The 11,369-nt window shown below is 52.0% G+C and overlaps 2 protein-coding genes across 2 annotated transcripts; one reads left to right on the top strand and one right to left on the bottom strand.

The window, feature by feature from the left end:
• Positions 1–7,188: 7,188 nt before the first annotated feature.
• On the top strand, positions 7,189–7,818 carry LOC139838014 (uncharacterized). The gene has a single exon (XM_071827365.1). It carries the CDS (start codon positions 7,189–7,191, stop codon positions 7,816–7,818), a length of 630 nt encoding a protein of 209 aa, XP_071683466.1.
• Positions 7,819–8,123: 305 nt separating this feature from the next.
• On the bottom strand, positions 8,124–9,935 carry LOC127327031 (S-adenosylmethionine synthase 3). Its single transcript, XM_051353806.2, has 2 exons — positions 9,807–9,935; positions 8,124–9,568 (listed from the first exon to the last, which is right to left on the bottom strand). The coding sequence occupies exon 2, from the start codon at positions 9,553–9,555 to the stop codon at positions 8,368–8,370; it is 1,188 nt and encodes a 395-aa protein (XP_051209766.1). The 5' UTR covers positions 9,556–9,568; positions 9,807–9,935; the 3' UTR covers positions 8,124–8,367.
• Between the last annotated feature and the right edge of the window lie 1,434 nt (positions 9,936–11,369).

The following is an 11,369-nucleotide window of genomic DNA, read 5'->3' on the forward strand; positions in this document are numbered from 1 at the left end:
GGGAAAGCTTAACGGGCCGGCCCAGCTATGCGCACGTTGCACGCGGGCCGCCTGACGGGGTGGGACCTACGTGTCAGTGACACTTAACGAACCGAATCGGTACGCGAAACGGTGGCCGCACGATTAGAATGAGATCGGATGGACGAGAGAGGTCGTCGTCTCCGGCGAGAAGGGGTTACTGGCGCGGCGAGGCTAGGGGGTGGGCGAGCTCACTGGCGGTCAGCGAGGCTGGGCGTCGGCGGTGTTCGATGTTGTCGACGACGGCGAGGCGAATGGTGGTCGTGGGAGGAGCTGAGGTGGTCGGGAGCCTCTCCTTCATCGAGCTTCTGCGGCGGCGGTCTTCGGTTAAATTGCGGCAGCGGAGTGGATAATGTGGAGTGGAGAGGTGTCGAGGAAGGTCAGGGAGGAGAGGGGAGCAAGATCGTGTGAAGTATCGAGGCGCGGGCGCTCTCCTTTTATAGCGGCGCGATGTGCTGCGGGTGCCCGTGGTGGTCGTTCATGGCGTCGGCGGTTGGAGCGGTGAAGGGGCAAGGCGAGGATGCAGGCGTGTTGGCGACATCATGGTGATGCTCAAGGACGTGCTGGCATGGTGAAAGGGGAACGGGACAGCTCGGGTGGCTTCCATGTCTGCCACGGGTACGGTGGAGATCCATTGAAGGGGGCGACAGTGACAGGGCCTCTGCGTGCATTTGAGTGTGTCTGCGAGGTAGCAGTGGTTCTGGTGGTCGCGCATGAGAGAGGAGAAGGCGAGGGGAGGACGGCAGCGAGGGCGCGACGGCGTGCTCTGGCGTGTCCAGGGCTGTGCCCGTGCGCGCTCTGGCAAGGTACTGGGCGTCCTGGGCACGATCTGGGCACGTCTGGGCTGGCCAATATAGTGCATTTCTCTGGTCATGGAGGGTACAGGCATGCATGGTAGAGTGTAGGCGAGCTCGTTGACAAAGGGAAAGTGATCAGAGAGAGATGGAGAGGATAGGTGGCATGGTGGTGGCAAGGGGGCTTGGCATGGCTCACTTTTGATCTTGTCTCCACTTTAATCATCAGTGCAAGGCTTGGTTTGGTGCAGAGGAGGTACGAGGAGGTTGATGATCAAAAAGCAAAAGGGGTTTAGGCAAAAATCTGTTGGATAATAGCATGTATGTGCAAAGTTGGATTCTGCCTGCCAAGTGTTTGATGTAATGGCCGCATGAAATGAATTTTGGAATTTTGCAAATATTTTTGGTGGAGTTGATTCAAATAATGTTTGGAGTAGAATGGTGGTGGTGGTGTGCAAAATTGAGTTGGTTTGTGAAATTTCAAAAAGTGTGGAATCTAGAATCAGATTTGAAGTTGCTACTTTGCTTGATGAGATTAAGAGATAGAAAAAGAATTGGTCAAGGTGGTCAACACAAAACTTGATCACCTTGAGGAGGTCTTGGATGAGGTGCAAAGACTTGAGAAAGTTTAGTTTGGAAAACTCTTAGTACAAGGGCTCAAAGAGGGTAAGATATTAAAATTGTCACATATGACCATTATCATATGTGACTTGGTTTTTGATTTTCTCTTTATTTGATTTGCATTTCTTTGATTCAAAAGTGATTCTTATTAGTTTAGGAACATTTCCAAACCATTGAAACAATTCCAAAAGGTCTAGTTCAACGATTTGCAAAAATGGCCATAAACACATATGTGGTGCTATTTGCATTTTTCTTATTCTTCTCTTTTGTTTCACTTGATTCCTTTGGGCATGGTCTAGGGTCCATTTAGGGTTAGATTAGGCTTAGTGATGGTTTCAAACCATTTGGTAGAGTATGAGGGCATAGGGCAAGATTTGACATTATGGCTAAATGCCACATATGCCTCTATGCATATTTCTATTTTATTTTTGTTTCACCTTTGATTTTGTTGGTAAGTGATAGGTTGGGTTTGTTGAGGTCTTTCAAATCATCCAACAAGGTAGATCAGGGCCTAGTTCATTATTTGCAAGGATAGCCATAGGCTTACATAGGCCTTTTCTTATTTAATTCCTTTTTATTTTGTTTTAACTTGGAGGGTGAAAAGAAAGTAAGGTTTAGGGTTTTAGGAGCATTTGATAAGCATACCAACAATCACCATGGCAATAGCACAAGAATTAAGTAGGAGCACTATGCATAGCACATGATGTAATAAAAGTTTTTGTTGGTTCTCATTTTTGGAAGATGGAATTTTATTTTTCTTCTTTGTTTGAAAATTTGGGATGTTACATATGCGTGGTGCGGCGTACGGCCGCCATGTGCGACCTGGAGCAGAGGCTCAGGTTCGCCATGGTGGCCTCCGTCGGTGGGCGTCGGCCAGCGGTTTCGTGTGAGAAGGTGGCGGCGGCGCTGCGCGGGCGTGGCGTGCCGGAGGGCGCGGTCTCTGTGCATACCTTTGCCCCGGAGGATTTTCTGGTTGTCTTTGAGTCTGAGGAGCTCCGGAACCATGTGGCCGGGATGCCGCCAGTTCTTGTCGCCGGAGCGCCGCTGTCATTTAGGCAATGGAACCGGCAAGCTAAGGCTAGCCTTGTGGCGATGAAGACCAGGGTGCTGCTTGTCATTGAAGGGATTCCACCGCACGCCTGGGGCACCGTGGTCGTCGAGGACCTCCTCGGGAAGAGCTGCGCCGTCGACGAGATTGCGCCGGAGACGAAAGTGCGGAGTGACCTTTCCCTATTCAATTTGACTGCTTGGACATCGGAGTTGGAGGCGATACCGATGGCTAGGAGGTTGGCGGTGCCGGAGCCGCTCTTGGGCGGAGGTGCACGTCCAACGCCGGACAGGGCGACAGCGGCGGCGGTGCGTGACACCGGAGAGATCAATACCCTTCATTACCGGGTGCTAATCCATCTCGTGAGGGTCGAGGAAGAAGCTGGAGGAAGTCTGGTCCAGGAGCAGGGACCGTTCAGTCGTGGGCCGGAGGGGTCCAGGGACCTCGGCGACGAAGGGAGCGACGGCGGCGGCGGCGGTGGCAGAGGTGCGAAGCCTCAGAGAGTCCTTCGCAACTTGGCTTGGACGCGCGGTGTGCTAGATCATCGCCGCGGTCCGGGAGGTGGAGATGGCGCGGCTCTGCTGATCGGTGGTCCGGCCGTGCTTGCGGCGGCGCCGGCGCCGGAGAAGGCTTGGGCCCTACCACGTGTGAACAGCCCGGCGCCCTTGACCGTTCAAACCTCTCACGTCGGGACAACGCTGGGTCAGGCCGTGTCTGGCAAAGTAGCTGCTCCTCTTGCAGAGAGGACTGCTTTTGGTCAGCGGGATAAAGAAGAGAGGACTGCTTTTGGTCAGCGAGATAAAGAAGAGAAGGAGAAAGCTGAAAAGGGGAAGGGGCCCGTTGTGGTGGAGGAGTTGGTGCCGTTGGGCACAGGGCACGTGGCAGTTCTGGAGCCTATAGAGACCGAGGCGGGCCACGCTGCCGACCAGGTGCAGTGGGAGGACGCGCCAGACTCGCTGCCGGGCGCCGATCCCGAGCCGGTTGTGCCTGTTGCCGCAGGGTCGGGGGCTAGTGCTTCGATAGGGACAAGGTGGATTCATCCCCATCGGTCTCTTCGGTGGAGTCCACAGAGCGATCGCTAGCCAATGAGCTGGAGGATGCATGCATGGGAGAGGAGGAGCATGCACCTTGCATTCAAAGCGACCCGGCGCATGCAGAGGGTTACGTGCTGGTTAGCGTGTCTGAGCAGCGTTCGGCGCGGGTGGAGACGAGGGACTCGCCTGTAACGTGCAGCCCCTTGGAGGACAGCCAGGCCTATATGTCTTACACAGGTCCCAACAGTCTGATGCAGCTTGTCCCTAGAGGAGTGGCCCAACAGCGTGCGCACGATCAGGGTTCACCGGAGTTGCGGCGCGAGTTTGATTCTGAGAAGGTGGCAGCTGAGAGAGAGAAGGAGAACTTAGAGCTTGCCCGTGTCAAGACCTTCTGCTCCTCTCTGCTCAAAGCCATAGCTCCTCCCCTGTTGCATGAGTATGAGAAGGCTACGGGGATCAGGGCGGACGCGAAGCCGTTTACCCCAAAATGTGTGACGAGAAGATCGGCGGCGGCTCTAGCCGGCACACAAGTCAAGAGGGCTTCCCCGGCGGAGAGCTCCTTGCTCAAAGCTTTGGGTTTATGCCCGGAGAACCTTTCGGTTGGTGAGGATGACCTCAGGCGCTTCAAGGAGTTCTTCAACTCCCCGGTGCACGACACACACCTGAGGGTGATGGCGGCCATTTTAGGCAAGGAGATCCCCACGAGCTTCGACAGAGAGGTACACTGCAAGGTGGCAGTGTCGGCGCTGCAGGGCGCAGGAGCTTGGAGAGAGTTCTAGATTAGATCTATGGATTGTGCTTTCGAGATTTTGTGCTGGAACGTCAGAGGCTTGAACGATCCAGCCAAAAGAGATGCGGTGCGTGAGTCCATTTCTAGTCTTAGAGTTAGCGTGGTGTGCCTCCAGGAGACAAGGCTGGATGTAATTGATAACTTGTTAGTTATGCAATGCCTGGGACCATCTTTTGATGGGTATGTTTATTTGCCTGCTTTGGAGACGAGAGGAGGGATCTTGTTAACATGGAACAAGTCCGCTGTAGACATTGCTCGTATCAGCTTTGATGAGTATGCGGTGACCGGGGAAGTAAACACCAGAGATAATAATAGGTGGTGGTTAACTACGGTGTATGGGCCTCAAACCCATGAGGATAACTTGAGCTTCTTACGTGGGCTTACGGAGAGGAGGAGTTTATGCCCGGGGCCATGGTTGCTCCTTGGAGACTTTAAGATGATCCTGTATGCGGATGAGAAGAACAACGATCGCTTAGATAGATTCATGATGACGACCTTTCGGCATTTTGTCCAAGAGCATGAGATCAAGGATCTCTACCTGCATGGTCGGAGGTTTACTTGGAGTAGTGAGAGGGAGGTGCCCACGCTTACCCGTATTGACAGGGCCTTTGTTTCTGTGGACTGGGATCTGATGCACCCAGATTCAATTCTGCAAGCCCTTTCCTCTTCGGTTTTGGACCACGCTCCTATCCACCTATCCCTAAGCGCGACTTTCAAGCCAAAGAGGAGGTTCAAATTCGAGGCCTTTTGGCTAAACCTTGAGGGGTTTGAGGGGGCTCTGAGAGAGGCGTGGGTTTGCGATCCCTGCATTATTGACCATTTTAGACGCCTTGATGCCCTTTTCGGCAATGCGGCGGAGTTCTTCCAAGCGTGGGGTGAGAAAAAAGTGGGAAACATCAAACTCATGGTCGCGATGGCGAACACCTTGATCCTCAGATTTGACGTTGCACAAGAGTCTAGAGTGCTTACTCTTGAGGAAGCATGGTTGAGAAAAACGCTAAAGCACGTGGTGCTGGGGTTGGCTTCCCTTGAGCGTACCATTGCGAGGCAAAGATCGAGATTAAGATGGTTGAAAGAGGGGGACGCTAATACTAAACTCTTCCATGCCGTGGCAAATGGGAGGCGGACGAAAAACTACATTGTTGTGGTGAGAGTGGGAGATGAAACCACGACCACCCACGAGAAAAAGAATGAGTTGTTCACGGAGGAGTTAGAGAGGATTATGGGGAGCATTCAAACCAGAGCCCACACCATCGACCTGGAGGCGCTTGGCATTCCGGTAGCGGACCTAGCGGAGTTGGACAACATGTTCACGGAGGAGGAAATCTGGAACACTATCCGCGAGATGCCGAATGACCGTGCACCTGGGCCGGATGGCTTCACCAGTGCGTTTTACCAGAGAGCCTGGCCAATCATAAAACATGACATTCTGGCAGGGATTATGAAATTGGGAGTGTGAGATGGTAGAGGCTTTGCCAGGCTAAACAGAGCACTAATCACGGTCATCCCCAAGAAACCCGAGGCCATTGAGACAAAAGACTTCAGGCCCATCAGCCTAGTCCATAGCTTTGCGAAATTGTTCTCTAAAATCATCTGAAACCGGCTCTGGTCTAGGCTTGGGGAGATGGTGAGTATGAATCAATCGGCTTTCATCAAACACCGGAGTTTGCACGACAATTTTGTGTTAGTTAGACAAGTGGCTAGAAAGAATAACATGAGGAGACAGACGGGGGTGCTCCTGAAGCTAGACCTAGGGAGAGCTTTCGACTCCATATCTTGGAGCTTCTTATTTGAGGTGCTAAGGAAAATGGGGTTTGGAGTGCGCTTCCTTAAATGGATCGCTTTGTTGTTACACACGGCGAACACACGAGTCATGGTGAACGGTGTGCCTGGAGACAGGGTCTACCATGGACGTGGCTTGAGGCAGGGTGACCCAACTTCACCCATGCTGTTTGTGGCGGCAATGGAGTCCTTATCTGCCATGATTACGAAGGCGGCTGAGAGCGGAATCTTTGGGAACCTTCCGGCGATCTCGCCCTTACAGAGAATTTTGGTTTATGCGGATGACGTGGTGATCTTCCTAAAGCCGGAGAGCACAGAGTTATCGGCCGTGAGATAGATCCTAGGACTTTTTGGCGAGGCCTCGGGGCTAAAGGTCAACTATAGAAAGACGTCGGCTACACTGATTCGAGGGACGCAGGAAGATGAGGAGAGGACAACCAGAGTTCTAGGTTGTGAGTTGGCGCGGTTCCCAATCAGATATTTGGGCCTTCAGTTAGCGCTCAGACCGCTGACTAAAGCGGAGTGGCAACCGATGCTGGACCAAGTTATCAAATGCTTGCCTTCGTGGCAGAGAGGGCTCATTCGGAGGGAGGGGAGGCTTGTGCTAGTAAATTCTGTGGTGGCGGCTAGGGCGGTGCACCAAATGGTTGTTTCTGAGGCCCCTCTGTGTGACTGCTGGAGGAGATTAACAAATGGATGTAGCATTTTTTGGGCTGGAAAGGATGAGGTCCAGGGAGGGCAGTGCCTTGTGGTGTGGAAAACCATTTGCAAACCCAAAAAGTTTGGAGGCCTTGGAGTAAAGGACCTGAGGCTACAGGCTTGACGCTTCGAGTGAGATTGTTCTGGCTCCGACGTACAGACATCACGAGGCCGTGGCAGGGCCTGCCAGGGTTGAAGGACCCAGATGCGGAGGAGGTGTTCCAAAGTTTCGCACACTTCCGTGTGGGAGATGGGCTCGCAACTTACTTCTGGAAGGATAGATGGATCAGTGGATTTACAGCGGCGGATTTGGCACCGGAAGTGGTGGCTAGGGTCCCAGCAAGGAGAAAGAATTAGCGGCTCGTATGTGAGGCACTGCCTGATGATAGATGGATAGACGACATGACGGGAGAGATGACAGAGGAGCTCTGGAGGGAATGTCTGACACTCTGGGAGTCAGTGGAATCTATGCAGAGGGAGGCAGGTAGCCCGGATCACATCTCTTGGAAAGGGGTGGAATCCGGAAGATACACGGCAAAAGACACCTACGACATGTTGTGCCAGGGGAGCATGAGATGGGCCATGAGTAGGCCAGTGTGGGGTTCCTTCTCCCCTATGAAATGCAAGATGTTTGCATGGCTGGCCATGAGATATAGACTTTGGACCTCGGACAGGAGGGCGAGGCATGGGCTCCAGGAGCACCCAGACGCTTGCTACACATGCCTGCAGGAGGAGGACAATGTGGATCATATTCTAACCCTTTGCCCTTATGCGAGACAGGTGTGGTGCAGAGTTTTACACAGTGCGAGCCTACAACTAACGGATCCGGGCTCCACAGGCAACTTGCAGAGATGGTGGACGGAGTCCCGCAAGCGAGTGAGGAGGATCGATAGGAGGCGCTTCGACTCCATGGTGATCTGCACGACATGGACGCTCTGGAAGCAACGCAACGCGAGAGCTTTCGGGAACACCAGGAGGCAGAAGAATGTTGATCAAATGCTGCAGGAGATCAGAGACGAGTTTCAACTTTGAGAAGGAGCGAAGAGAGGAGGGAGTTTGGACGTCGCGAGAGAGTAGGCTTAGGCGGAGTTAGGGCGTGTGTGGGTTCTCGGGCATGATGTTCGCATCTGGTCACCGAGTCTTGTAAATGTTGTTGCTCTCTTCTATAAAGACAAGGCACGCTTTGCGCGTGCTCTCGGAAACATAGTGGCATGAATGATAAAAATCCTTAAAAAAATTATATTTCGAAACCAAGGTAGTACAAACCCCGCTTAGATGAAAAAATACCTTTTGCTAGTTTGGATGGTGACGGCGAGTGCCAATTCCACAAATCAAGATTGAAAACCTTCTCTTTCAGGGGTTCAAGGATTGAAAACTTGGAATTACATATGGCTCTTTCAACACGGGGGAAGGAGCATCATTATTATGAAAAAAATGAATATGGAAGGCCTAGACCAGCAAGAAAAACTTGGAGCCACATAGTTTTGGTTCCCATATTATCAAGCCGGTAGTGTGGTGTCGCGGCGATGTCCAGTAAGAAAACCGGAGTCGCTGATGAGGCAACAGGTCCAGGATGTGTTGTTAGGCAGATGCCTTGTCGAACTTGAGGGGCTTGACCACCTCCCAGGTGAAGTCGGGGTCGTCGCGGCCGAAGTGGCCGTAGGCAGCGGTCTTGATGAACCTGTTGCCACCCTTCTTGAGGTCGAGGTTGATGCTGATCATCCCTGGCCTGAAGTCAAAGTTCTCCTTCACCAGCTTCAGGATCTCCCTGTCAGGGATCTTGCCGGTGCCGTAGGAGTCGACGAACACGGACAGGGGCTCAGGCACACCGATGGCGTACGAGATCTGCACGATGACGCGGCGCGCGAGATCACTTGCGACGATGCTCTTGGCGGCCTGCCTGGCAATGTAGGCGCCACTGCGGTCCACCTTGGTGGGGTCCTTGCCGGAGAAAGCGCCGCCGCCGTGGGCTCCCCAGCCACCGTAGGTGTCGATGATAATCTTGCGGCCGGTGAGGCCGGCGTCTCCGTGAGGCCCGCCGATGACGAAGCGGCCAGACGGGTTGAGGTGGAAGATGGTGTTCTCGTCGAGGTACTTCCCGGGGATGACCGGCTTGATGACGTGCTCCTTGAGGTCCGCGGCGATCTCGTCGTTGGTGACGGTCTCGTCGTGCTGGGTGGAGATGAGGACGGTGTGCACGCGGATGGGGACCATGGCGCCGCCCTCGTTGCGGTACTCGACGGTGACCTGGGTCTTGCCGTCAGGCCTGACCCAGGCGCAGGTGCCGTTCTTGCGCACTTCGGTGAGGCGAGCGCCGATCTTGGTGGCGAGCACGTGGCTGAGGGGCATCAGCTCGGGGGTCTCGTCGGTGGCATAGCCGAACATGATCCCCTGGTCGCCGGCGCCGATCTCCTCGGGGCGCTTGGTGAAGTGTCCGTGGACGCCCTGTGCGATGTCAGGGGACTGCTGCTCGATGTTGACGAGCACCTTGCAACGGTCGGCGTCGAGGCCGACGTCGTCGGAGACGAAGCCGATGTTGCGGCAGGTGTCGCGCACGATCTTCTCGTAGTCGACGGTGGCCTTGGTGGTGATCTCGCCCAACACCATGACCATGTTGGTCTTGGTGCAGGTCTCGCAGGCGACCTTGCTGTCGGGATCCTGGGCTAGGCAGGCATCGAGGACGGCGTCGGAGACCTGGTCGCAGAGCTTGTCAGGGTGGCCCTCGTTCACGGACTCGGACGTGAAGAGGAAGGTGTCTTCGGACGCCATTTCTTGCTGCTACCTGTGTTCGACGCAAATCACAAGGGGAATCATCAGATAATTAGAATCATATAAGTTCACGCTGGATCTGTTTTCGTGAATCAGAAATACAATCATCAGCACGAATGAATTGTGCCACAAAATCCGTGTACTACATGATTTGATTTGCCAACTCATAATTCACGATGAAGCTAGTAATCAAACGAAAAAAGATACTGTATCTGATGAAAAAGCATGACAGGTGATGTTGCGGAAGCTACCTTGTCCTGCTGCTCTCGTTCCGGAGGCGATGAGCGAATCGAAAGACAAAGGAAGAGGTGGAATGTGTTGTCCCGAGATCCAGGCCGCGCCATTTATAATGGCCGGGCAAGGCTATGTGTGCTTATTGGTTGGTGGCAGTGTGGGACTGCACAACCTGTGCTGCAGTTGTTGTCCTCACCAAACCTGTTGCATGCGGTGGGCTACATCACCTACCATGATGTACCTCTCCTTTATTTCCTTCTCCACTTGCCTACGTGAGCTGTTTCACAAAATAATACACCTCATGGTAGGCATGATTATCAATTACAAGCTTTTAAAAATAGGCCAAGAGCAAATATCTCACCAGTTTCAGTTCGGACAACATTATTTACATACCAACTGCAAAGCATTGCTAGCTGGCCGTGGCCATATAATGGTGGTTATGTACCTTATTACTACATGCTTGTAATATTTTAACAAAATATATATGTCCATTTTTTGAGCAAAGATGAGCTTGCAGACATTTTAACTAGGGATTTTTTATATCTTTTGCGAAACACGGTACAGACTCAGATGCCCACAAATACGTATATACACTCACTTCTATGAAAGCACGTGCATCTTACCCCTGTGAGCACCTCCGGCTCCTCCGAAAGACTGAGTATATCCTTGAAAAAGCAAGCGGCGTGGGTCATCAACGTTTCCAAAACCAAGGTCTGTCTCGTCAAGTGCTTCTAGTTGACACGTTTGCTAATTTCCCTGCAAAAATCATGCCCCCTCTCCGGAAAGTACTTTGGTTTAACACTTCACTTGCGTGGACTTAGCAAAAGTTGATTTCAAACTACTTATTGATAAATGGGTTAATTGGATAGATGTAACTATAAGCTATTTAAAAAACATCAATGCAACTTTTGACTTTGGAAAAGCCCCACTACAATCTTCTATACATTTCACTGATGCCATTTTGCCCATTTTAACACATATGCCAACCAATATACACTCGTATTTATAGTGGTATATACATATCGTTCACCGTGGGCGTAAAACCCGAGACCCGTACCATTTAACCTGAACCCGAATTTATCGGGTGTTCTACCGAAAACTCTAGAAAAGGCTGACCTTCGCGAAGGTAAGACAACTCGCTTCACGCACGACAAGTGGCGCGCTGTGGTGCTAGAAAATCTCTGGGAAGTGGTCTCTCTCCTCGCCACGTGTCGCAAGGGAAGCAAAGTGGGGATGAGGGAGGAGAGAGAAGACAGGGGAGGCTGGATTGTGTTAGTTTTTTTTCCTAGATTCGTTTTTTAAAAATGAAATATCTCGAGAACCGTAAGTCCAAATTACGAACCGTTTCTACTTTTGAGATCTTCTCGTCGAGATCTTCAAAACTAGATACCATATTGATAGGTTCCGAGATACTTTTTTTCCCGTACTTCTGATACTAGTATGATTATACTCGTATCGTGTACCTAACTGTACTCGTGTTTCAACTGATATAAGTACTTCTGTTTTTAGTGCAGTTGGTACAGTTTTTTTCCTTTACTCGGTAAAGGTACTCACTCGTGTGTGTGACTGAACATGTACTT

Source organism: Lolium perenne, chromosome 3 (genome assembly GCF_019359855.2).
Source record: "Lolium perenne isolate Kyuss_39 chromosome 3, Kyuss_2.0, whole genome shotgun sequence".
Taxonomy (NCBI): Eukaryota; Viridiplantae; Streptophyta; class Magnoliopsida; order Poales; family Poaceae; genus Lolium; species Lolium perenne.

Coding starts and splice junctions, on each gene's coding strand:
- LOC139838014 (XM_071827365.1), top strand. CDS start 7,189: ATGACGGGAGAGATGACAGAGGAGCTCTGGAGGGAATGTCTGACACTC.
- LOC127327031 (XM_051353806.2), bottom strand. CDS start 9,555: ATGGCGTCCGAAGACACCTTCCTCTTCACGTCCGAGTCCGTGAACGAG.